Raw genomic sequence first — 27,875 nt, forward strand, 5'->3', positions numbered from 1 at the left:
CTGGACAGATGGACAGATGTGTCTATTACACACTTTGGTGTGATACTGGGTTGGTTGATTGAGGACATTTTCCTCCTGGGTTGCACGGTGTGTGTTAGCGGATGCAGCCAGTGACATCTGTCTTCCCTATTCTTCTCTGCTCAGAAACGTGACAGCAGGCCTTTAGGAGGTTACAGCCTGTATACCCCTCCTCTTACAGGAACTGGCTTTTGACAGGCACTCTGCGGGGGCGGCCTGCAACTTTTAAAGACCCCACCGGGCCGATCTCCTGCCATCTCCGAGCTGCTGTTGTCACCACGGTGACGCGGCCAGGAAGAATGTGTCCTGTGGTGATTGTGAAAGAATTCCTCAAAGATACGGTGGGGGAAGCATTGTCTGAGATGTTGGTAGATGGCCATGGGTTTAGTCATGATCAAAAACACCCCCTCCTCACAGATGCATGGCTAATGCATACCATCTTAGTAACCCTGTCCTTATAATAGTCAAACCAACACACATAAATACATACAAGCATGCATGGGTAATGCATACCATCACACTGGATACTGGAGGCTTCTATCCAGTTGGCAGCTGGCCATGTTGTTTCATTAGATGCACCCTTAACCCTGACACACACACACTCTTTCTCTCACAGCCTGTCGCTTGCAAGCTGTTGCTCCGTCTGGCAGTTTCACTCTGCTAAGTGTCTGAGTTGTATTAAAAAGAAATTGGACCATGGCTTGAGAGAAAATGGTTGCTGCGACTCTAATTGGGACATTTAACAGGACATGGCAGGCTGAATCCCCGTTCCCTGCTGCGTTGTTTACACTGACTACAGTACCGATTCACAGTGTGGATCTCTAGCAGTCTGAAGAGCGAGAGAGGCAAAGGCAGAGGCAGCTACAGTTTGATGGCAGGGTGTTAGATGTGGGCTGAGGGAATCATCACAGCAAACCGATGCTGATGAAGACCATCCAAAAACCTAGTCTTTCAAGCTCGGTTTGGCTTTGCAGCTCGTGCCCACTGGCACTGGCAGCGTGTGGCGGTGGCATAAACCCCAACACACACACACACACAAACACATGCAGGAAATCAGGCACAGACAGACTCAAACACACACTTGAACATCCACTGACATACTGTACTTGCACGTGAACACGCATCTACCATTTGTTTGACATCCCCAGCTCGGAAAAAGAACTTGTATGTGGGGAAGGCTGCCGTCTGGAAAGGAATGCGACGTCCATCTGGGTTCAAAGAGTAACTCTAATGTGGCTGTACAGCTCGTTGATTTAGGCTCCGGTTGCCATGTTATAATGAGCATTCCAAGCAAAATGGGAAAAGGTTACCGCATGCTTTGTTAGTTTGGTTATGTGCAGCGTGTGTGTGTAATATTTGGGATGGAAAAACTGTAAGAGCAATGACCTTCATCAATCATCAATCGTCTACTTCTCTTCTCTGCTCTTTTCTTCTCTTCTTCTTTTTCTTTCTCTTGCAACCATGACTGAGAATGAGAAGAATTTTGTTTACCTGTCAATTTAGGGATCCACTCTATAATGAGAATTAAAACAATGTCTGGAGGTTCATCCAAGTGTAACAACTTAATGAGTAGATACATGTACTCCAGACACGCTGCAGACACTGAGGAGCTTTGATCATACCAAATCATATCTAAACACTGTCTTGTTAAGCTCTAGAGATGGGAAAGTAGTAGTTTTCTCTTTGTCTGTCTCCAGTGTAATGATGGTTACAATAATCTCATCCTTCTTATACTGCTACTGTATATAGTGTCAAGTTGTATTGGCTGAGCCTGATGTCTTTCTATGTCAGACCTGTTTAGTCGTGTATGGATGTCAAGTTGGGATAGGGATAGGCTCAGTTACTTTACAGAAACTATACATTTTTGCATAAATAATTCTTTCTCCTTGTTATATTATTATTGATTATTGCATTATTGTATGCAATTGCAAGAACTTAAAAGCTAACGTTAGGCTGTAAACAAACTACACCTCGGTCAAGTAAGCAAGTATACACAACGAGTCTGTAAAGGCAGACGAGTCGGCGTTTAGAAGTCTCATTTAGCCGCTTGTTAGCAACCGCCTTTTTTAAGACACATACAGACTTCAAAATTAACGAGTGGGATATTTACTGATGCATTTTATGTTGTAGAACAAAATGTTAAAATCTCTTAGGCGTGTGTTAACCACAGACCTTATTTCAGGCATCTAACTAAAAACCTATAAAAAAAACTCATTGACTTCCAGACGAGGGAACCGGAAGTGCTAAAATGCTAATTCATTTCCGGGTTTTAGGACTGTTGCACTCTATTTCTGATACAATTCTGAAATGATTAATCAATTAGTTTGCTCTTTGCAGTTTTAGAAGTGTTAGGGTGACTTTCTTTTGCTTCATATCATTATGATATAAATACTTGACTGATCAGACGCAGTTAATAATTTTGCTCTAGTAACTTAGTACAAGTTTTTAATTTGATTTCATTAAAAGTACAATAACCGCCTAACATTCAAATTACAAAGTACAATTTGTCCTGAGGAGATTACGATGGAAACGCGCACCTTTGGATCAGTTTAGTTTGGCTTGCTCCAGCGATGCTAAACACCCTTCTCCATTTCACTCAGTTTTTTGTCCACTGGCGGTCTTGGCTCAGGCTCACAGTTGTCGGTCACGGGGTGTGTGGAGGTCAGAAACGTCGGCTCTGACTCCGACTCTGGAGTTTACACTCCGGAAGAGCACTTTCCCAAGCTCTCGCCTCGCTCGGCTCCCCCGGGGATCGGCGGGCGAATTATAAAAATCTGTTTCTGTGCAGGCATGCAGGGGAGCAGGGGAGCAGGGGAGCAGGGATGGGACGGGGGCGCTCTGGTGGGAATTCTCGAGCGGAACCCTTAAAATGTGAAGGGGGGAAAAACAGGAAGGAGAAGGAGAGGAGAGGATTTTGGCTTTGGAGCTCAGCTCAGAGACTGCGGCTTGGAGGAGAAATCTGATCTGGGGCCCAGAGAATAATGTTAGAGGGCTGAAGAAGCCAGATTATTGTTGAAAGGATCTGTAGGTCCACTCACTGCTGCACATTTACTGCGGCTGAGCCTGTTTTAAAGAGGAAAGGTTTTACCATTAGGCTCAGAAATCCCACATTGTGTGTCAGCACATTGTAATATCAGATGCTGTAAATACTGCACACTGTTGGGAGTCTTTTTTTTCTCCTGTGAATAATGGTGTATTCAATGACACTTCCTCACGTGTAAAATCCAGGCCCTTTAGGAGTTGTTAACAGCAGAAACAGGTATTGTCTGAGGTGTAAGACATGCCATGTCTGTCTCCTGTGTTTAAGGTGGTGAAACACACTACAGCTTCAGTTGCAGACAACAGAAGAGGTGTTTGCATGTCCATCACCTGGCGTATTACCTGTGGCTGTTTATAAATGACCTCATGCATTGAAATTCATCACTGCCTGCCAAACAGCGGGGCTCATAGCCAGGAAGAGCTCTATGGCTTCTTTTGTTTGGCCAGCTTTCCTGTCAGTGGCCTTACTTACTTTGTCAGTGAGGATTTATGCTTGCTGCAACCACAGTGCTCCAACCGCAGGTGCATCTACACCAAGGTCTTGTTTCTCACTGCCAGATGAGCCCATGGTGTGCACTAATTTGTCTTTGGCAGGAAGGGAGCTGTATACAGAAAAATTTAAAGGGATAGCAGACTTTTCAGATTCAGAATAGCTTCATTGTCCAACACGAATAGATGGAAATATATCTTTGACTGCTTTAAAGCTGGTTGGTAATCTAAAGAAACTAACGATAGTACACTACATTTAAAAGAATTATCCAACCAAGAAACCCAGCCCAGTGTTGCCAACTCTTTTCCAATGAAAGCAGCTAGCGGCACTAGCTCCTAAAGTCGCTAAATCTAACAAGAAAGTCACCAAGTCGGCAACACTGACAGTCTGTCCCTTCAGGCCTCCCTCCAAATCCACTCCCCCAAAATGATCATTATGAACTTAAACAATGAACATGGCTATTGCTAGTAGCTTATGGAAGATTCCGAAAGCGAAGGTCAGCAAGTTAACATGCTAACAATGCCAACGCTCATGTTTAACAGGTAGGCTAGATATGTTCACCATCTTAATTTAGAGTGTAAGCATGCTAACAATTTATAATGAGCACTTCAGTGTTAGAATGTCTGTAACCTAATTATATAGCAATCCGTCCAATAGTTGTCGAGACATTTCACTCAAAACCACAAACTTCATGGTGGTGCAACAGGAAAAGCCAGGGATCATCAAAATCATTAGAATACATCATCTGGGAACTATAAATGCAAAAAACTAAATTTGGTGGCAATCCATCAAGTAGATGTTGAGATATTTCACTGAATAAGTGAAAAGTTTGACCTACTAGTGGCGCTAGAGGAAAAGTCAGCAGGTGGATATCTGTATAAGTTTTCATATCCGTCCAATAGTTGTCGAGATATTTCAGTCGAGACCAAAGTGGCGGATATATCAAGCGACCAACTGAGTGACAGACCGACATTGCCATCAGAAACATTATAGATAGAAACAGTAGAATATGGTGTCAGACGTCAGTCTCACCACCGCACACCTGGCCAGTTACTGCGAAAAGTGGGCCTGACTGTTGGATTGTCTGTTTTGGAAAAAATTGTCCCCCCCTGATTCCACCGTTGTGGTTTCAGATGCTGAGAGCCGATCCAACAAGCACTTTTGTTTGAAGCATATGGCCTTTAGCACCACCAAATCTTTGGATGTTGGCTGACACTAGAGCAGTAGTTCAGCTGCAAATTTTGGGATTTGACGGAGGCAGTGTTGGCCGGGGTTATGTAGGCCAAAGCGAGAGCTGTCTAAAAGCAGGCCCCGGGATGTGTTGGCATGGGCACCGGTCTGTGGAGCCAGCGGGGTAATTGGGAGCAGACTAGGGATGAGTCAAGAGCTCTGCCGATGGGAGCTTTCTGTCTGTGGGGAGGAGGGGCTGACAATGTCTGTGGGAGGGAGTCGAAGGACAGATGCTCCGACTCTGCAAAGAGACGTAACATGACACCCTCTCCCAGATGGGGGGGATAGAGAGAGATTTGTTTGCTCTGCCTCCAAGACAGATTCATCCTCCTCCTCCTCTTCTTATTCTCTTCTCATTGTGATGATCTTGTCTTTTTCTCTGGTAGAGAGACTTCTTTTTTCTCCATTGAGCTAGTTAAAGCCCCCCTCCAGTGTATTTTGGCTTTTCTATGATATTTCTTTGAGTAATTTCTAGACTAAGTATGACTATAGTAGAAACTGCAGGTCATACGTCATGCTCGTTTGAGTCCGAGCAGCGGCAAACCGATAAATCTGTTTATCTGTCTGTCAGTTTGTCTTTCTAGTTAGATGTAGTTAACTAGCCCAACTCGTTGCATCAGCTAACAGAGGGTTTTCATTTTATTTTTAGTTTCCTCCACCTTAGTTTAGTGTGTTTATTTTCATCATGGCGAGTGCAATCATCGCATTACACAAAATCCCACTGGCAGAAATAACACAACACACTGACTGCCTCTCTCAGTTGCTCGCTTCTTTACCGTCTCCTCCTGCTGGAGATAAATTAACGGAAAGCAGCCGATACCGGAGGTTTGCGAGCCTCTAAGAGGTCCGAACAACGTGGAGTGCACAACTTTCAGCCGAAAAGCAAACAAGAGAAAAAGTCCTGTTAGAGATATAAACAAATCACAGTGCATCCCGGTACGGTGTCGGTGCTGGAGCTGAGGTGAGATGAGCCGGTGCTGGTGGACGGTGCACCTTCAAAACGGCGGACCTTGGCAACATGTCCATCCGTCCTCCGGTGCGCTGTGGCTGGCGTGCGTTGACTATAAACCACACTGCCGTTCTCTGTTTGAGAAAGAACATTGACCAAAAAACAGGAAGTTAAACTCACTGGAGGAGGGGCTTTAAGGCCTCTTTGTATTTGTTGGCGATAGGTTAAAGTCACTGTTGAGGTGGAAGAATTTGTTTATAATCGAATTTTCTACCAGATCAGTCCAGGTTTAAAAATCTTCTGTGCTGAAAAGCTTTCACCGATCTTTTTCAATTATCCACTTCATTTTCTCTCTTTTATCAGGCCAACAGTGTCAAAGACTCCCCCACCAAACTTGTATTTCTGGAAGGGCTTATCACCTTGAAGACTTTAGTGCATCATTAGCCTGCACGCCGCACCATTTGCAGTCAGTGGAATGTGGAATGGAAGCCACAAAGTCCAAAGGGAAAGGGAGACCTTCCCCATTAAAAGCCTGTGGTTAAACTGTTACGGGATGGTCATTTGTAAACTCTGACAGGTGGAGCGAGTGAGAAGGACTTTTAGAAGGATTCTGCTGAGTTTGTCTGGAGTTTTCCTTCCGTTTGCTGCCATTTTGACCTTGTGGTAGTCAGAGCTGTCCCATTTATCAACAGTGAACTCAAGTTCTTACTGTACGGGGGGAATTCTTAAACAAAAAAAAAACTGCAAAACTGCAAAACCTTGATGACTTCATTTCAGGAAACACAGGAGGTCCATCTTGCTCCCACTTCCTTCAAATTACTTCACACTTCCTGTCAGTTTGTGTGCACAAACACAAACAAGAAAATAACTGTTCATTTCATGCACAAGCCTCCTAAATGGTGTAGCATTCTGTGTCTTGGTTGCGCCTGTGCGCCATAATTACATCCATAGTGGCTTCCTCTGTGGCCCCATTTATAATTAAGGTTTGTTTATACATTTTCTGAGGTAATATTTTGGCCCATTCTTTCAGCTCCCAGCGGGATAGACTGTAGACACCCAGGCCTTCAGAGTCTCCGTAATAAACGCCAACCACAATAACAAGAAATGCTATATGTGTGGCGTTGGAAATACAACAATGGACACTGTTGTGTTATATTTAGGGTGGATTGATAAGCAAGAATACATGCAGGGAGAAATTAATTGTTTGTGGTATCCCCCGTCTGTTCCTGTCTGGTTCTGTGGCTAACCCAGTTTCAATGCTGTCTCACGTCCATCCTCTCCTAACAATAGAGGGAGCAGGGGGAGAAGTAGAGGGGCAAGAGGACACAGCACAGCAGGGCAGAAGGACGCTGGGCAGCAGGATGCTTGTGCATGCACTGTATGTGTGTGTGCTTATCTTTTGCCCCTAAAGGCCAGCTGATAGGCATCTTTACCACTGTACATCATACAGCGCAGATCCCTGTGGTTGGGTGTAGAACGGAAAGATAAGGATGGAAAAGTAATGTGTATGAAAACAGAGAGATAAAAAGAAGAAGATGAGAGGGCGGTTAACATAGCATGCAGGGAAAATTAAATGACTGTGCAGCTTCCAGGCTTGTAACACGCTTTCTGGCTGTCAATCGCATGCATGGGCAGATACTCACGCAGATACAGACACGCATAGTCATAGAATTGGTCTGCTTGGCTCATGTCCAAGGCCTTGCTATGAAATCAGCTTGGGAAAGCAGCAGGGGCCCCTGAACAGGACACAGAGACAGAAACAGAGAGGGGAAAAAAGAGAGAGGGAGACTGCAGAGCGCAGATAAAATTCCATTGTTTATTTGCCCGACCCTCTCCTTCCCTCCTCCTCTCCATACATCCCTTCCTTTACCATCAACCCTTCCTTTTCTACTTCTTCAGGAACCAGGCAAAACCCAGTCAAAGCCTACCAGGTCAAGGCAGCATGTCAGTCACTGTGAAATCCCCATATCGCTCAAACCAAACACTTCATGTCAGATCTGGCAACCCGGCAGCGCACAAAACAAATTGGCCGTACATGCTGCTCCAGATCTGCAGAAGGTAGGACGTGGTACATTTCAGTATGAAAAAGAACGGGAGGCTATACATTATAAACCAATCCCCCTCTATCCTTCCCTCCTATATCCTTCACTCCCTCCTCCATCATACTTTTGTCCCTGCAACTCCAAGAGTGGGAATGAAAGGGAGAAATAAAAAGACTGAAGGACGGGGAGGAAAAAAGCAGCCAAGTTTGCCTTTCCAGAAAGAGCAAGCTAAATGTGCAGTGGTGCGTTAAATTGATTGCAGACACATGCTATAGTGAGCCACATCTCGTAGGGGATAGGGTCCTCGACTCCGTGTGGGTGCAGAAAGAAAAAGAAGAAAATAAATAATCTTTTTTTTCTTCGCAGTATATAATTCCCATTTTGAGCTATCGTGTTCTCTCCTTGTCCCAGTTTCACTTAAAACCTCACTCATAAGATGAGAGGTGGTTTAGGGGCTGCCTCTCTTTGGTTGCTTTCTGTATTTTGTGTGACTCCATGTCCTGATAACTGTGAAATGCAGCGTGGGCTGCGAGCGACTTTGCCCTTTTTAGGTATTTCGAAATGACCGAGAGAAAAAGAGAGCAGTTTGGGGAAGAACAAGCAAGGATGATGATGTCATGGCGTTAGCTGTTTCTGCAGGGCTGGACAGAGGGATGGAGGGACAGAGGGATAGAGGGGAGGATGAAATCTTTATGAGAAGCAGCTGTTGGGGAGAGGCAGGCAGGCAGACCTCCAGAGCACTATAGCAGCAGTCAGCCAACAGCTCGCTGACAACAACTCAGAGGCCTGATAAAGCTAGCTGCGAAACACTGACAGCACCACCTGCATACAGTGTGATGAAGCAAAACTGTCAGATTATCACCAAGAGTTAACACTTAAAGATAACAAGCACAAAGAGCTCAATGACAAAGATACAGACCAATACGGCTGACTCACAATATCACTGTCTGAGCTGATATTGTCTACACTTGCATTGCACTGTAAAGAGTATTAGACAGAGCATTTTATAGTTTATGAATAGCTGTGTTTCCATCACAGTATTTTGATGTATCGCTTTAGAAAAGCTGTATGGAAACGGCAAAATTCGATAAAACTTCCTCAATTGCAGAAAGAGATTTTACGTTCGCTTGAGATGTTTTTTGCCTTTGTTTGGATTATGGAAACGCCTTTGCTGAATCAATTCTGACATAGCAAACATTTAACTCACATGAGTCATCAGCTCTTTCTGTTGTCTTCTCAGATATTCCCATAACGTGCAAATGCTTGTATTCATCTCCAGAAAACCTAAAACTTAGCCAATACTAGCTGACATGAAAGAACAATTAAAACTTGCCCAATTGAAAGAAAATCCCTGAAGACCTCTCTCCATTGTTCTCTTGTACATGGTTAGATGGCCGATCTTCTTCTACTCTGTTTACTGGCGGATTACAGCCATGCGTAGCCTATAGCACCAACTTCTGACGAAACTACGCTATAGCCAACAAGCTGAGTTTATTCGCTCCAAACCAGTTGATGGAAACGCGCCTAATTCATTTTTTCTTTTGCAACATTTCAGAAGTTCGCTTAAAATGTGCTTGATAATTATTGGAAACACGGCTAGTGACAATAGGATTCACACGTCACAAGTCCTGACAACCGAGCTGTTGTTAACTCATAACTGACACATGAGGAACTCATCGCGGAAAATGCGGTGTGTGTGTGTGTGTGTCATCACATTGCCATTGAATGAGTCCAGGCTGATTCTTTTACTCCCTCTGTGAATCCAACATCGTGTGAGTTCAGTATAACAAAAAACAGTTAGGCCAAGTGTCATCTGTGAAAGGCCTGCATGTGTGTCCCGCTGAGTAATCTGTGTGCTGGCTAACATATTGTACACAAGTGTGCCAAGTCCTTGTAAATCACAGATTCATTTACGACCAGAGAAATATTTTGGATTCAATGTAGTGGCCTGTTCTGGGGAGACCTGACGTCTGGGGGACCCTTGGTCTGTGAGCCAATTGGAAAAGACTATAGGGTCCCTAGATGTGTGTGTATCTGACAGTTACACTAATCATAATCAACCTGACTCAAATGGCTCCTCAGAATGAAAGTGTCAGAATGATTGTCAGACGATTGGGCTGTTCGTCCATCTGTCCATCCCTGTTTATCCTAATGCGTTGTTAGTTTTCTGACTCCTCATCTTTTGAAACTAGCAGCTCAAAATGTCTAACGCTTCTGAGGCTCACTGAATTAATGAATGAATTCCTTAATAGTTCTAACTGTACACATTAACAAGTTACATGCTAAACATTAGCATACTGTATCAGCACGCTATAGTTGCCGTTTAGCTCAAAAAACAACTGAGCCAAAGTATTGTTAAAACTGACAAAGCAGCTATGCCTAAACCTGCTTCTATGCTTCATCAGAAGTGTTTGTCAGATGGTTGAACAGAATGGGAAACAGCATTCACACTCACTTCACACAGCTATTGGCCAGGTGTGTGGAGTTGAGAAAGTAAGCAGTGTTCGAACTTCTTTCTCAAGCTCTTCTTTTACTCTTTACACAACTTGTTCTATAAACCAGTGGGCAACTTGCATTCTTTTTAATAGCTATCAGGGAACGACTCTTTGGTTGCTAAAAGAAGTCTGATTGTATAGAAGTCTATGAGAAGATGAGCCTACTTCTCACTTGATTTATTACTTCAGTAAACATTGTAAACATGAGTTTATGCTCTCAGTCGCTAGTTTCAAGTCTTCTTCAGTACAGCATGATGTTCATTTAGTTAATTATGGTCCCATTTAGAGTCAGATAGACCATAAAGCAAGGGATGCTTTAGGGCACTGATTGACAGGTTGCTACCACGGCGTTGTCCGCTCTGGGTGTTGTCCCTGTTTTTGTCTTTGAATTTTAACCCTTTCACAGTGTGTTTTCAGTTCATGAAAGTTAATTGTAACATTTTTGGTCGCCTAAAAATGTCTTATGTACTTGGCTCCACCCTCTCGTGCCACTTCTGGTTGCAAAAAAACAAGATGGTGATGCCAAAAACCAAGATGGCGACTGCCAAAATGCTCAAAACTCAAGGCTTTAAAACGGCAGTCCACAAACCAATGGGTGACGTCACAATGACTACGTCCACTTCTTATATACAGTCTATAGTACAAACAAGTGCAACACTACGATTGCCTTCCAAGACTGTCTGAAAATGTGCACCATTATCCCCATATTTAAACTGTTATCACGTCTCGCCCCTCTCTATGACGGCAGGCTTTTCACCCTCCTTCGCATATGGCTGTTCGGAACAGTAAACAAGACTTGCCTTCCGACAAGGTCCGAAAATACAGAGCTGATATGCCCCATAATAGCCACTGTTTAGGAGATCAGCCTGTGTCATACCAGTATCTTACTTGCTCACATACATAACCCCCCTTTGGGATAGGTGGTGCTAGTGGATAACTGAGCTCCTATTTATTACAGCAAGACAACACCATGATTCAGCCATTAAGCCTAAACAAACAAACAACATCCCTGTCTCAGCGGTATATGTGAGTGCATGTTTACTGCATAAGAATCTGTCCATGGCCAGATACCCAGTGTCCATCCGCTGATAGAAATCCCCCACAGGGTTTGTTATGCAACTGATGCTTGGCTCCGATGCCCTGCCTCTGACCCCGACTGCTGCTATCTCTATCTAGTAAAGGCTTCAAGGCATTTAAGATTGTGTTCTGTTCACTGAACACCAATCTTTTTTCATCTGAAACTGGGACTGGAGGTTATCCTTTATGGCATATGCTGGTGTGATGTTGTTTTTTTATCTGAAGGTCATTAGGAAAATAAGCTAAAATCAGCAATAGTCAACAGGTGATTTTGAGTATAGATAGAAGGACTTCTCAAAATGAAAAGGTATGACTGTCTCTTTGAATATCAAACAGAAATATTGTGAGTTATTTCCATTCTCCGCTGCCATCTTCTCCACCCAGCTGCTGAACAATACCACTTCCTCTGCCACAGTGTCCACGGCCTGTCAAACCGTCACAGGGCTAGGGATGAAGAGAAGTTTCCCGTGATGTTTTTATTGGCCTCAGCAGATGGCTTCCCTCAGCCCCTGCATTGTTACGGTGGCCGTCTTGCTCTGAGGGTCAGGGTTAACAATAGTTGCCAATAGCTGTAGGAGACAAAAGCCTTCGCCGCTCCCGAAAGGAGTTTCCGCAGTAACCGAACGCTGTAAAACCGGCAATGCTGTCAAATTTACTGCTTTTTACAAGATGCGAAGACACTACTACTTGTCAGGTTCAGGCGATAGTGGGCTAGCACTGTCTTGCATGTATGAGTCAACTTTTAGCCCAGAAAGTCTTACATGTGTGAAAATACCAAACTACCATTTAAGGCACTAGATTCTCTCTGAACGGCGCTCTCTGTTTTGGCCTTGGGGCTCCAAACAATGAGGTGGGACAGCCTAAAAGCCTACACTGTTTTCACAGCGCAACAGTACACTTGTATTATTCTTTGCAATATCCACTTTCCTCTTTAGTTTTGACAACCCCTGTCTCCCCAACCCCCCTCTCCCATCTTTCCTCTCCCCCTGTGATATCCAACACCCTTCCCAACCTAGAGAAAAATTAAACTGTAAAACTAGGAGGCTCTATACATTCTTTATAGTCCCCCTTGCCCACCCTCCTTTCCATTTCTGTTCTTCATTTCTGTGTTGGGTTTTAGTAAGGAGAAAAGAATCAGGAGGGGGAGGAAGGGAAAAAAATCGGTTGATGTTTCCCCTCAAACATGTGACCTCTGCTCGGCTCACAGCTGAAAATAATTTGGGCCTACAGGCCGGTGGATGGCTGACGCACACCCTCCTCCTCCTCTCTCTGGGGGGCTAGGCCTCCGGCTGATGGGGGGGCTAAAGACAAAGCAATGGAGGGCTGTAAGTTGAGCCGCGAGCAAAACTAGAAGCTAAAAAATGACACATTGTACTTTTTCGTCTACTTCTTGTCAGAGGAGACCGCAACTTTTCCGTAGTGTCCATTTGTTCTTTCGTTCTTGAAGAAGAGAAAAAAGGAAAAGCCCGGGATCATTCCAAAACACTGGACCCAAAGGGCCAATTATGTTGTTAACGCAGGGAAGAGTTCAGCTATTTGGCTGCAATTTTCTTTACATAATCTGCCGAAATTGTGGCTTTTTTTCTGACTGCCAGTTGGGACAACAATTTGTGGAATTTGGCTGAATTAGGCTCACATTCCCGGCATAGTGGGGGGGGGGGGGGGGGGGGCAAGGGAGAGAAGTGAAAGGTTTAGCTAATGCAGGTTTATTGGGAGAGGATTGGAAGGGGGGGGGTTTGGGCCAGGTCGTGCTCAGGAAATGTTTAACGGCCTACGGATACCCTAAAGTATCCCAGCACATCTGGTTGAAGTCACACATTCAGAATTTGGTCCGAAGTATGGACGGTTTGGCAAGATGTGTAGGTCTATGTAGGTGTGTTTTTATATGAGGTTTAATGTGTGGGTATGCAGCCGGGTGGCAAAGCATGCATTAGTGTCTCTGTGAATTTACTTAAGAACAAATGTGTGACTACCTGCCAACAGGAGTTAGCCCTGACCTCTCCCCCTCTCTTATGTTATAACCACATCTGTGCCAGACTGAGGCTAGGCCCTTCTGCTCCATGCCAACCCTCCACCAGCTTTTACAGGCCAAGCCATGAAGCGCTGTGCACCAGCGGCTCTAATTTGATGTTACATACGGATGGTCTTGCAATGGCTCCAAGTGGATCTGGTTTCATTATACTCTGACAAATGGACCAAGCAATCATTTTTCTCCCCCCTCACAGTCGCCTTGGCACTACTTGTCCGTAATAAAGAACAGAGGGAAATGTGTAGCGCTGGAAGACACACTGCATATTAAGGAAGTTATTTTCTGGAATGAAATGGAGAGTTTGCGGAGAGGATCTGAAGTGCAAAAACAAAATGTGTGCGCAGTACTTGAAAATACTCCAGAAATCTGTTCTGTAAAAGACGAGACACTGAGTGATAACCTTAAAAGAGTTGAACCCGGTGCCCTTGTTTTCCTAATGGAGCTTGATTATATTACAGTGTGCAGTTTTTAGTATATTCCATAATGTTTTCCATAATGCCACATAGGTGCTGGAACCTAATGTGTGTTTATGCCAGTTGGCTTTTGCTTTTAGCTGTATCCTCCAATTACTAATCAAGTGGGGTTTTGCCAGTTTTGGGGGGAAGGCGTGCAACCTGTGAGGTCTGCTTCTCTGCAGCTCGGTTCAGAAAATGAGTTTTGCTGGCCACAGAAACGAGAGGTTTGAGCTATTTGGTAGTTTACACTTACACACTGGAGTTAAATTTTTTTTCTTCCCCTAAGGGAGTCCTGGGGAAGCAGCTCTTCTTTTGACCTAAGCCTCATTTGTCAGTCTGTATGTCCGCCTATTTTTATATATCATCTCCATATATTTAGCTTAAACAAAACACAAGCTTTTTCAACTGTTCAAATGTATGTTCTGTAACAGTTTGACTTGTAAATGTTTTTCTTTGCAACTTCCTGACCTATAAGCTGAAATATAGGTCTGCTTTGCATTCACATGTCAACCAACTTTTACCATCCACGCAATGCACTCACCCTATTATACAAATATATTGTGCTAACTGACTGTGTTTGTCTTTGTGTCATTGTGCAGGATGCCAGCTGCTAGCACCATGACCGGTGGGAGGGCCCTGCTGCTCTGTACAAACACTGACAACTGTATCTACCAATCAGTCAACGGGTAGGTACATCAAAAGCCAATCAAATATTTTTTTATATTTTCTGATTCAGTGTCTAGTAGTAATAATTAAAGTCCAACATGTCAGTGCTACAATAAATACTATGGTAATTGAACATGCTATTGTCAAAGTCTCCCTGAACAATGACAATGGTCAAGACAATGAATCACCTATTCATCACAGCACTGGCTGGTTGGTATTGCTAGTGCTACTGTGTCTCGTAGTGAGATTCCCCCATGCTGCTGCTTTCCATCACAAAGCTTTGCCTCTTTGTAAGGAGGAAGAGCAACACTTCCTCCTGTTTTGTGCCAGAAAGCTACCTCACGATATCCTGTGAAATCAGATCAGCCAGTAGAGGCTGCCAATCCTCTTGGTAGTGGCCTTGTTTGTTTATAGTAAAAGGGCAAGGTTATGTCGGAGTGCTATTCATTTTATAAAGACCAGATGCTTGACTCGCTATCTGAGCATTTGCGAACCCTGGATGGAATTATTAGTTCAAATAATCAACAACTATGTTAAAAAATCTGGTTTGCTGAAAGGAAGTAAAGAGTGTGTATTGAGAAGTAAACTATGACTCACAAAGCACATTGCAATAAGAGACAACTGACCACAAAAGTTAAACACTCTTTTTTTGCATGCTCGTAACGGTGCTTATGATGTTAAATGTTGAGTGTTGTTGAAGTTTTGGGTCAATTCAGCGTGTATGATGCAACATCTGGTTGGGAGCTCTCCAGAACTGAAAAAAGTAACTCCGATGATGCCATCGGCGTTATCTCAGCTTGGGTTTGAGACTAAAGTCTGCATTACTAACCTGAGGTGTAGGGTTTCAAATTAAATTGCATTATGGAAATTGTAGGGTCCAACTTTTTTTTTCTATTTGACCCATACTAGAGACTGAAAGTCAATATATCTCAGCCTCTGCTGCCTTATGGGTCCAATGTGTAGGATCTGGCAGTATCTAGCAGTGAGGTGAGGAGATTGCAACCAACTGAAGCCTCTCCGCTGTGCTAAGCTTGTTGGAGAGCTACGGTGGCCGATATGAAAACGTGAATGGGCAAGAGAGAGAGCTGCGGCGATGGGAGCGAGTAACGTTATCGACCCCGGCCCAAGCAGGAAAAGTTAACAGAGTTCGGTTTGTCCGTTCTGGGCTACTGTTGAATCATGGTAGTGCAACATGGCAGACTCCGTGGAGAGAGGGCTCGCTCCCTATGTAGATATGAACGGCTCATTCTAAGTTAACGAAAACACAACGATTCTTATTTTCAGGTGATGATACACTAAAGAAAAAAAAACGTATTAATATTATATTCCATTTCTGCCAATAGATCCCACTAATTCATACACACTGGTCCTTTAATACCTCCAACTTTATATAAATATACTAAATTGCACTAAACCTAACTAATTACCTTTTAAAATATGCCAGAACTGAGTTGCCATTTGATCCACCAAGCTGTCCAAAAACATGCTTTGTCAGACAGGAAGGTGAAGCCACAGCATAACCTTATTTGATCTGATGACTCTTAACTTTTAGTTGGGGCAAAATACCTGCTGCAGGATGTGACAAGAGCCTGTACAGTAGTTCACTTCACTCTGCCATCTTATACCTCTCTACACATTCTCCTCCACCTGTTGCTCAGGCCTAAACTGCACTTTGCCCACAACCATCATATAGTTCTGTACTGCTCTTAAGCAAGCTTGGAGACACGCCTTTCCATTAGGGTCAGCCGTATAACAATAGCAGAGCTAGAGAGCAGAGCAGAGTTGTCCATCTGGCATCTAGATACTGTTACTGCCCCCCTGCTGCTACTGTCTAATGCCTCTCTGACCACTCTCTATAGCCCCTTCTGTCATCCTTGCAATATTCATTAGTGCTATTTAGATTATAATGAAGGGATTTAGGTTTGTGACAATAACAGGGATTGTCTAGTAGAAGGTTTAAATATCTGTTGTTTTTTAGGGTCTGCCGTGTTACTGTAGCTGCCATTGCTTAGTACATTTCTCTTTGGGAATCAAAAGTTGATATATATATGCAGGAATACAATTAAAAGAAGTTTCATTTCAGACCCTTTCTCTTATCCGTTGATCCTGTGTCAGCTTAGCTGGTTAGAGATGCTTTTGTGCCTCCTTCCACCCTCAGTGACCCTCATCTCCATGCTCCACCCATCCTCGGCTGGAGGTGATAGAAAAGCTTTCCATACTGCCCATTTTTTTAAATATCTGCCTTTCAATCTCTCTTAATCACAAACAAGTGTTTTCGTTTGAGATGGGGAGAAATCAACTATTAATTTCCTCCTCCATCTGCTCCACTTAACTCCATCACTCGACACCCCTGCCTTCTCCTGTTCTCCTTTACTTGGCTTTTCTATTTGACCTAGTTTTTCCACTCCGTTGCTTCATGCTTAATAAAAACTGCTGTTTCAACCGAGGGACACTAAAGGAGAAAGAAAGGGGGAAGGGAGAGAGAGGGGGGCCAAACTAATAAAACCCAGAGCAATTTAAAAGACAATTATTTGGTTTCCTCGTTGGTCATAGTTACAACATTTAGGTTTGTTGTTCTTTTCTTTAAGGGTCTCTGAGGAAACTTGAATCGGTAATTTCCCCCTGAGATTTCCTCTGGATTGCATGACTGTTGGTTTTCACATCTAGCAATGTCATCAGATGTCACAAGGCCGCGTTTCCTCTGTTTGTTGGAAATTCAATCATTTGATGAATGGTCTTTGGGCCAAGACAAAGATTTGAGGGGTTGGGAGTAGAAAAGAAAAGATGCACGTCTACACTTTGGCCTCTCCCCTCTTCTGTGTATACTTTCATCTCCTCTCCAGAAATAGCTGTGTGTGTGTGTGTGTGTGTGTGTGTGTGTGTAGCTTGTAAACTTTGACCCCGAAACCCAGAGTTCAAACAGTCATGACCCAGTAATCTTCCAGTGAGTGACTCACAGCTGAAACAGAGGCACCACACAGACGTCTGAGCTCTTTTAACAAGAATTCTTGTTTACCTCATAAAACAAAGATCTATCTGGACGTAATTGTAAGTGCTGACGTTGCGTGGCCAATTATAAGAGCTATGGGGAGCTTAGCTATGTAGACTGAAGGCTGCAACTGACATTTCTATAAAATTAATTTCACTATAAATTATCAGAGTTGACAACAGTGCAATGTACTTTCTCCCTATGTTTATTAGGTTTTAATTAAATACACATCAGTTGGTTAGCACTGTGTCCTCACTGATAGGAGACTCTTTGCATGGTTTGCTTGTTTGTTTGGGTTTAGTTTGTTCCCTCCACACAGTCCATCTTGTGATTGACAGCCTGTTCATCTTGAAACAGTGTGTGTTCCATTTTTCCCTATACGATATCCAGAACATTAATATAGCAGCAAACCATTTGCAATGTAAAGATATAGAGGAGTAATGTCTATCTGAGTAGAGAATGAAGTCGCTCTCCCTCCGTGTGTGTTGTCATTCGAGCTTCTCTGTGCTTTGTTGACCTTTTAGTGCTTGTGAGCGTGCCCCACTGGCTAGCTCACTGTCGCCGCTCTGTACTGTGCTCATACAGCGGTTAAAACTGATAACGCCGTTCCGACCAACGGCGTTGTCGCATAGCACCCTCCGGCTCAACTGGTAACACGTTGAGAGCCGTGTGGAGGCAATACAAAATGTTCTGAATTTCGACTTTAGCGCCTTTAAGTTTGATTCTAATATACTATGTTTTGACACATATGGAAACAGCCATATGCTTGCATGCTTTTCCTTTTGTTTTGTATCGCCTCTGTATATATGTCAAGTGTATGCTGATTTTTCTGTGTGTGGTTCTCCTCTAGGCTCCAGTGTTGTGGCTTGAAGCTCGGGGAGGCTCCGTCATCTGCGGTGCCCCAGCGCCAGGAGGTGTGCGGGTCACCAGGGGACAGAGACAGGAGGGATACTTCTGTGTCCACCAAGCGTCCCCTCTCCCCTCTACTCAGCCTGAGCGACAGCCCGGGTCCTCCTGACACCATGCTGGCTCACAGGAGAGCCACCACCACCGACCCGCGGAATCCCAACATGGAGAATGGGCTGTGTGGCAAGCTGAACAACAAGAGCCCAGCGGCAGTCAAGACTGCCAGCATCCGTGATAAGATCTCACAATGGGAGGGCAAAAAGGAGCCTGCCCCGCTAACCCCTACAGGGACATGTCCTCTCAGCACGACACAGAAGGAAGTTGAGACTGTGAGGAAAAAGGAATCTAAAGCGTCAGAGGTCCAAAGGACAGATAGCAAGAGGTTTGTCGGCTGGGACAGACAAGACTCAGGGAAGGAGAATGTTGGAAAGCTGGGCGATTCGAGGCCTAAATCTCCGGAAGGCCCAGCCAACAAGGACAGAGAGGTGATCCTAGAGAGGGGATTTCGGGCTTCCAAGCCAACAGAACAACCCCAAGACAAGAAAAGTGTTTTAACTCACGTTAAGAAACTGGAGAAGGCAACAAAGGAGGTTCCTGACAGACCTTCTCTGGCATTTCCAGGGAATTACTTCTGCCCTCCTTCAAAGGAGGAGCTGGAGGAAACAGAAAAGAGAGCCAACGAGCCCATTTTTGGGACTTTTGACGTTGTTCGGCCTGGCGGGTCGCGGAGGAGGAGGGAGGGGGATCCAGAGAACGTTTACAGTGAGCCAGGTGCTCCGTCTATAAACCCTCTACCTAAACCTCAGAGAACCTTCCAGCATCACACCCCTCCCACTACCCCAGCCTCAGGGCCTGGCTCGGGGAAGGGAAGGAGGAACTTGCCCCCTTTGCCCTCCATTCCTCCTCCACCTTTACCCACGTGCCCACCACCTGGAGTTTGCAGGAGACCCTGGGCTGACAAACCCCGGGACAGTAGTAACAGGTAAGAGAATGAGAAGATAGAATTAAAGATATGGGCAGCCATGAATAGTTTCAACGATTTATTTCAGAAAGTATATGAACGGTAGTCAACGGCGAGAGACAATTATTTTTATCCCGTTTTTATCCGAATTGCACCGTGAATCACACATATGATATTTGTCAATTCAAAAGATCATTTTGCAAGTCACACTTCATCGTAAGTTTGACGTAGTATCATTTAGTTTGGTGTGAAACCGCTCAGTGGACCACATCTCTCGTCTCGCACAACAAACGTCGCCAACACTAGCTAGCTAGCTAACTTAGCTATGACTCCTAGTCTTTTTATCAGCCAAGAAGAGAAAGAACGAACGAGACCCGTTGCTGGTGTGAGTACATCCCAGTACAAAACACACAGGCATCGTAACTTCAGCGAGAGAGACGTCACTTATGCAAATTTTGGATGTTTAGTCTTTCTAATTACATATTTTCACAGTCTGATACTTCAACAGGTTTAAAACAAACTGCGACTTTCTTGACTTGCAAAATTATGTTTCAGTAAATTGACAAACATCATATACTGTAAGTGATTCATGGGGCAATTCAAACAGAATAATAAAAAAATGTCTCTTAAAGTTGCTTTTGGAATCAGTGATGGCTCTGTGTATCCTCTGACCCTTCCCCCACCACCATCACCAACCAAACACTGACGTGAACAACATCTCCCACATCTGCTGTAAATCAAAACCACCGGTGACATCATCCTGTTTCTAAATATCCTAAAAGAATGAGCTCATTGGTTGGATCTGAGGAATGTACACATCAACTCATTCCTCTTTCCAAAACTCTACCGGACGAGGAGAACAACATGCAGAGTGGTGTGAGTCATGTCAAAGAAGCCCTTTGATTTTTTCAAGAATTTAAGCCTTGACAGTAAAAATGATTGTACAAGGCCCGTGGCTTCTATCACAAATGAGTCGTCGAGCATTTGTAAATGTAAAAATGTGTGCAAAGTCTGAACCAGAATCTGAATCACGAATCCTGCCAAGAGCAATTAACATGTTGGAGTCTTCTGAGTAGTACTCAAATTCATATGGTTACAGTCAAACAAACAGAGTTCTGTAAGGAAACCAAAAAATGTGAACTCTGCAGTATTGGAGAACATCTATTGTTCACTTTCTCAGTGGTTTGAATTCTTGTTTGGAGTTTGGCTTGGATCTGTTACATTCCATACCATATGTGGAGGCCTCACTCTGCTCAAGTGTGCTGTGTCAAGCCCTTTGTTTGGTCAGGATGTCTTTCTCTAAGTGTCCGTTGTAGTGGGCATTTTTGTGCGTGTTAACAAATACACTAACAGTTTATTAAGCACACCTAGCTTCACCCAATGCCGGGCAGCAGCTCTGCAATTAAAGCAGCAGTGGATAGAAATGGAGCAAATATGATTAAAAAAAGTTAATTTTATAAAATGCTCACTATATCCTGACAGGTGTGCCTCTGTGTCCTCTGGTGTCCTCCGGTGCTCCTAACGGCATCTGCAAGAATTCACAGACCGAAGGAAAACAACCAATCAGAGCCAAGCTGGAGCTTTGCCGTCTCTGAGCAGCTGTCAATCACTCGCAAACTCCGATCAAACGGTCAAACTAGGCAGCGCTGATCAAATATGAATCAATATTCTGTTACTGTAATGCCTATTTCTCGCCTCAAATAGTTGGACTGTTTGATCGGAGTTCGTGAGTGATTGACAGCTGTCTCCGTTGAATGAACAGCCAATAGGAACGCTCTCTCTCTGAAATGACCTGTGATTGGCCAAGGTCTCCCATCACAGGCTAGATTTTTTTAAAGCCTGAAAACAGAGCCATCAGGAGGTGCAGAAGTCCAGTTATCTCTCAGAACACTTTAATTACAACATGCTGAAAGGTTATTATCGAATTCTTGCCCAATGATGCCAAACACATTCTGCCTACTGACGCTTTAATCCTACTTTTGTAAAGCTTATAATGTTCATGTTTTGTTCAAACTCTGTCAGAAAGGTGTTTATTTAACTTCATGGTTATTTACTTTGCTTAACTTTATTTTATATATCAGGAACAATGCAAAATAGTTGACATCATTATGATGCACAGTTTTCACATGCCCTACCTAAGGAAGTTAAAGTGAAAGTTAAAAACAAACAACATACAAGACAAGGCAGCAGCGTTGCCAGATGTACGATAACTATCCTATTTTTACGATACTTTTACTTTTAGTCTGCGCTGTCTGATTTTAATCCATTTCCGGATGAATCCTACGTCTTTGTTTACACATCACTTCTTACGTGACCTCATTGTGTTGGCTATGATGTTGATGAACGTGACGCGCGTGCACGCCTGCTCGCCTGCTCCACGCTCATATGAAGAGAGTTTGCACGAGAGCTAGCTTCGAATGCAGCAGTAAGCCCCCCTTATTTATTAGTTTATGGCCTTAACTGTTTTTATGCACTATATGAACAGGCTTCCAGTCGTGTTGTCTTGTAATTTAATTTTGTAATAGTAGGCTATTACAAAAATTGTCTGACTGATGGAGTTATGGACCGATGCCCCCTTCCACACATCATAGCTGCTTGCTGTAAAAAAACAACAACAACAAAAAACGCTGTGGGTAGTTTTGTAGATGTGTCAAAAAGTTGTTTACATACGTAAAATTACACGTTTACGCCTATTTGTTAATGTGGTTATGACTCGTGTACAATAATATTCCTGAAAATACGATCATTTTAAGCCTCTGGTGTGATACTTTAACATTTCCCATCTGGCAATGCTGCAAAGAAGACAGCATTACAAATCATACAACAAGAGGGGGAGAAAACATTTGTTACTATAATTCAATCCAATAGAGCAACACTGAATATGATAAGCTTCAGAAAGGCAGGATTCATTGCAAGGCTGTTGCTTTGTATTGCAACGGATGTAGCAAGCTGTACCCAACTTAGTTTAATATATATATGTGCATGCATGTGGGAACGCGTGCAACCCACGGATGCTTGTGTGCACTTCGTCCTACTTGGCTTTAGTCTTTGTCAGTGATGAAACACAGATGTGGTCATTCAGATGTGGCGACTGGCAAATGGTAACATCAGTTTTCCTGCTTGGCATATCAAACATTCTTTAGAGCATCAACAGGATCACTCAAATATCCCTCCTTCCTCTTCTTCTTTTCTATCTGGCGTGCAAGTCTCCTAAAGTTTTGAAATCCTCTGTCCACCAGGAAGTCCTACGAATTTGAGGATCTGCTCCAGTCGTCTACAGAAAGCTGCAGGGTGGACTGGTACGCTCAGTCCAGACTGGGCCTAACACGCACTTTATCAGAAGAGAATGTCTACGAGGACATCATAGGTAAACAATACATATCACACTTTTATTCTTCCATTAACAATGTGGAATCTTCCACGAACAGCTGCATCTGTTAAAGTTCCTGACGTGGTTTCAAAATGTTATCAACTCTGTATTCGCTAAACCTGAAAAACATTGTTAAATACTGTACTGTAGGTAGGTTGTCCTACTTTCTATACTAGTGTTTCCCAAACTTTTTTCTGGAGACCAATTTCGCGACCCAATTCACAATAGGCCTTATCTATAAATCGCGAGAAGAGCGAATTTGTGCATAAATGAATATTCCTGACCATTTTTACTGCCGTTTCCACATCATCTTATATTATCTTGAATAGGTAAACCAGCCATTTTTAAGAGACATACGTTTGATAAATCACCACTTTGTTTTATGCATGTGTTATTGAAAACATATACACATGTTAAATACTTTATAAATGAGACCAAATAAATGCATTTAAGGCCCAGACACACCAGCCTGACATCAACTAGCAGCGACGAAGGCCACCAGTTGCGTTGCCTCACGTCACCTTTGTTGTGGACAAAAAGTTGCGTTCGAACACACCGCAAAGACTACAGCTGACGGCCAACTACCACGTACGTTCTGCGCCTGTGTGAGAGGAAATAACTCTCCACACCAGCAGGTCGTGGTAGCCTGTATTCGTCATTCAAAAAGGGAAACAGGAAGACCGAGGACGGCTGATATACAAGCCGTTGTTATGATACGTACATGAAATAAAGCGGCCTATGACGACCATTTTCACACCACTCTCACTCACCACTTAGCTTCATTCCAGATGTTCATGTCGTTGTGAAAATATCCCTGTGTTGGAATGATCAGATGAGATGAAGATGAAAAATGAGAAGAGCCTTCTGTGTCCTCACTTCCGTTTCTCTTCTTGTGCACTGATTCGTTTAAGCTGAACAGCCAATCAGAGTGATTTCTCTCACCGCTGAGCTTCGCCGCCGATTCAACATGCTGAATTGGCCGAAAAAACTCCGACACAGGCAAACTAGAGCTGACGGTGCGGGACACACCGCAAAAACTAGGCTGACGGACGCTCACCGACAGCCCAAACTGTCTGACGGCCGACTGTTGGCTTGGTGTGTCAGGGCCTTAAAACAAACAGAATGTACGCTATCCTTTCATATTAGATTCAATGTTATAAGAAGGCGACAATTAGCAGAACAATAAGAACATTCAGGCTCCCTCGTGTGGCTCAAAAGTGTACTGCAGATATAAATGTTAAAAAAAATTACGGAATAAATTCTGCTAATTTATTGCCGACCCTAACAAAATCTCCTGCGACCCACCTGTGGGTCCCGATCCAGTCTTTTGGAATGACTGTTCTATACCCTTCATACACTGCATGACCTTTTAGTTTCATTTCTCCAAACAGTGTGTGTCATAGAGTTCAGTAACAGAGGTGATGAGGAGGCCAAGCTGTCTTTACTCTGCCCCGGTTTTAATTTAGAGCTGGTTCACTTTTATTAAAAAATTATACGTCGAAATTTGACCTACGTTCCTACCTTATTGTCTGCAGGGTTATGCCAACCCCACCTAGAGCCTGTTTAATTTCATAACGTACAATAGCGGCGTTGTGTGAGGTCGTGCCGCTGCTGAGGTCGGCTACTGTGATTGTGCAGCGGGGGGGCATGTGAGTGGCTCAGAGCCACGGCACATTACTGGCAATCGCTTCAATGTGTCTTTGGTTTTTTCCTCCCAGAGACTGGTGTATAATGAGCGCTGCAACAGTCAAATTAACTTTAATTATATTTGAATGATGCCGCAGCTCATTTTGGATTCTTTTATAGTTTCCTCCTTTTATACAGTAGTATTGTTCTTTAAAACGCTCAGACATTGTTCACGCACCCACTGTCCCGGGGGTAAAGTAACTTATTATAGCTGTCTACTCAGAGATATACATAGTGATGAACAGCTGTGTCGTCATCAACCTCCACACGCAAACCAGGTTCTCATCAACTCACTTTAAACCTGCAATCCACATGCCTGATAGTGTTTTCAGATTGAGAGGAAAGCAACTGTTTCCCACTACCCCGTATTCAGACGCACGCCTTGATGACTGACGCAAACTCACACGTGCACAGCTGACAGCACACGCAAACAGACCGAGGAGATTAGTGTGACGTTCCCATCAGCCAGCAATGTGAAAAACAGTACGCCGATCCCTTGTTTTCCTCCGAAGGGAGACGGAGCGGGGAACTGAACGTCCCTCTCTATCCTCAGACTCCTACAGGTCACATCTGGCGGATGGATTGATGGAGCAGAGGAGAGATACAGAGAGACAGATGCAAAGAGAGAAAGGCTTTTTGAAAATGAAATCTTGCTCCTTATCTGCAGGGGAGGAGAGTTACATTTAGCATTTGCTGTGCAAGCGTCTTATCACAGTGAAATATGAGCTGGGTCAGCACACTGCTGCCTCTGGTAGCTCTCTCTGCACATCTGGAGTAGGAATTGTCTGGCAAAACAAACATGACTGATATGGAAAAAAAAAACTGCTTTATCTGCTCTTTGGAAAGCTTGTGTGAAACTGTTGTGTAATCAAGGTGACACTGATATCTAAGTTTTGAAAACAAACACATTTTTTCCTTCTGAAGATCCTCCTCTATCCAAGGAGAACCCGTATGAAGATATAGAGCTGGAGAGAAGTTTTTTGGGAAGCAAATGTGTTTCACCTGCCTCCTCATCTCCTGTCCCTGACACACCAACTAAGGTACATCACTATAAAAATACATTCATTGAAAGCAGTTATATACTAAAAATCACTTTCTAACGTGTCTGTTTTTCTCCACCTGCCCTCCCCAGCTCACCACCAAGCCCGGCTTCTTCAGACAAAATTCAGAACGGCGAAGCTTCAAGCTCCTGGAGCTACGCAAGACCAGCAGGGACACTGGCATCTCCTCTCCCTCCCGTATCAGCCCCCCCTCCACGCCCAGCAGCCCCGACGACACGCCCTGCCTCTCGGGAGACCCGTACAATCGCAGACGGAGGAAAATCCCCAAGGTATGGGGAGTCTTGAGAGGCCTCTCACAGAGCTGCTCTGTCTGTGATTTATGCTCCAGTGTTCTGCTCGGGGAAGGTTTCGGAGCTGGTCCGCTCATGCTGCCGTCAGGGGATGAGTAAGGCAGGGAAAATTCTCTGACGGATATTTCCTGCGAGAAGTGTGCCCAGACGGAGGGAAGGCCTCCCAGAAGCTGTATTGAAATGATCGTGTGAGGAGCCTGGCAGATTTTGTTTATTAGTTTAAGGAGTTAAAGATGGACATTTCTTTCTCTTTTACCTCCTGCAGATGGTGCTGAAAATCAATGGCATCTTCGAGGCGCGGAGAGGGAAGAAACGAATGAAGAGGGTGTCTCAGTCCACAGAGTCCAGCTCAGGGAGAGGTGAGCCAGCCTAACAAAAATTACCTTTCATTTGCTTCACATCAGCTGTGAATGTAGTGAAACTCACTGTCCAGCTCTGCAGTGCCTCTATCAAGCAGGTCGTGATTTTGTTTGTCTGTTATTTAGCAGGATGTATCAAACATTTGTTAGCTGAATTCAATACAAATTTGAAGGAAATTCGGCTGTGGGCCAAAAGACAAGTGATTAGTTTCTTGTGTGAAAGCAGATCCAGTTCCTGCTTTGTATCCAGGAATTCTTTTAAAACCTTTCTTAACATTTAGAGGCCATTTACACTAACATTTTCATAACTCTGTCATGTGCTACTACACTTACTTGAATAAAAAACAATCTGGCACATGGATGCCATGATTGTCTGACACAAAGGTTTTTTGGTTGCCCATGTACACTAAAAAGACACTAGCGTTGTTAATGACACTAACACACTCTCACACACTAACTAACACATATATCAAGAGTATTTTAGTGTAGCTAAGTTAAAAAGCAAAAAGATATGAATACAATAAATAATCTAAAATGATGCACTTAAGCAAGACCACATAAAATGCAACACATTCAATTGACCGCCTCCGTTTAGTGTAAAGCGACTTTGAGTCCTAGAAAGGTCGCTATAAATTTGATTTATTGTTATTAATTTTAGATGCAGTTTCTATCACTGAATTCAAAGTTTATCATCAATACTGTCAACACTTCAGACACATTTCAGCAGGTTACCTTCCCTACGACTCTCAGTTTGACCAGAAAGACTTTGCAGGTCTTTTCTCCATAAAAGGAACAAATCATATGTATCCACTTAGTTTTATGGGCAAAGTTACATTCTGTGGTCAGCTGAGACTGACCCGTGTTTCAGAGGACTGGCTGGTGTTGTGTGTGTGTGTGGTAGTGGCAGGAATGAAAGCAGTGAGAGCAAATTCCATGTGCTTTGAGTTTCCTGTGATTGTTATTTGCAGTCTGCTCACACTCTGGTTTTCCTTTCTCTCTTTCTTCTCTTTAATTTAGTGACAGATGAGAACAGCGAGTCGGAAAGTGACACGGAGGAGAAACTAAAAGGTGAATGAATACTTAATCATACAGTAGCTACTGTATATAGGGGATGCTGAGCAGTAGAAGTATTAAATAGTTTTGTATCTGTGTGATTTCATAAGTTACAAATAAGCACAATATGAGCATGTGTACAATAACAGATTCAGATCATAGTTGTCTATATACACAGATGTTACTGCCTCACAGTGACCTCTATGCATGTGTGCATATACATGACACTATTTACATGAATTGTGTTTGTCTGCCCCTCAGCTCACAGCCAGCGGCTGGTGTCGGTCCAGTCCATGCTGAGGCAGACGGGGCGGTACCGGACCTTGGAGAGGGATCTGATGGACTTGCAGGAGAGGAAACTCTTTGAGTATTTCATAGTTGTTGCGCTCCACAAGACCAAGGCTGGAGTCCCGTACCTGCCAGAAGTCACTCAGCAGTTCCCTCTCAAGGTAAACAGGAATAGAAATGTTACTGCAGCACTTTGTTCCAAAATGAGACACTGGAACTGATATTTAAAACAAAGAAAACACTGCTGATAAGGAGATATCATTGTAAATATGCACAAAACAGATTAGCCTAGTAATTTTTAACAGTTTACTATCAATTAAAGAAAAGATGCAAAAATGCGTGTACGTGCAAAACTCCTTAATTGCGTGATGTTAACAAGACTTGCAATTATCTTATTATCTTATTGCCTTACCTGAGGCTAT

The 27,875-nt window shown here is 43.6% G+C and overlaps 1 protein-coding gene across 1 annotated transcript in view; it reads left to right on the forward strand.

Moving 5' to 3' along the window:
• Positions 1 to 27,875, forward strand: part of si:dkey-82f1.1 (DENN domain-containing protein 2A) — a 42,577-nt gene that overhangs the window by 5,511 nt on the left and 9,191 nt on the right. The window contains exons 2-9 of the mRNA XM_037768023.1: positions 14,424 to 14,510; positions 18,330 to 19,367; positions 22,586 to 22,713; positions 25,327 to 25,442; positions 25,535 to 25,732; positions 26,019 to 26,112; positions 27,130 to 27,180; positions 27,427 to 27,614. Of these exons, the coding sequence (XP_037623951.1) occupies positions 14,425 to 14,510; positions 18,330 to 19,367; positions 22,586 to 22,713; positions 25,327 to 25,442; positions 25,535 to 25,732; positions 26,019 to 26,112; positions 27,130 to 27,180; positions 27,427 to 27,614 (1,899 nt within the window). The 5' untranslated portion in view covers position 14,424. The remainder of the gene's footprint in view (positions 1 to 14,423; positions 14,511 to 18,329; positions 19,368 to 22,585; positions 22,714 to 25,326; positions 25,443 to 25,534; positions 25,733 to 26,018; positions 26,113 to 27,129; positions 27,181 to 27,426; positions 27,615 to 27,875) is intronic.

Source organism: Sebastes umbrosus, chromosome 4 (genome assembly GCF_015220745.1).
Source record: "Sebastes umbrosus isolate fSebUmb1 chromosome 4, fSebUmb1.pri, whole genome shotgun sequence".
Lineage (NCBI taxonomy): Eukaryota > Metazoa > Chordata > Actinopteri > Perciformes > Sebastidae > Sebastes > Sebastes umbrosus.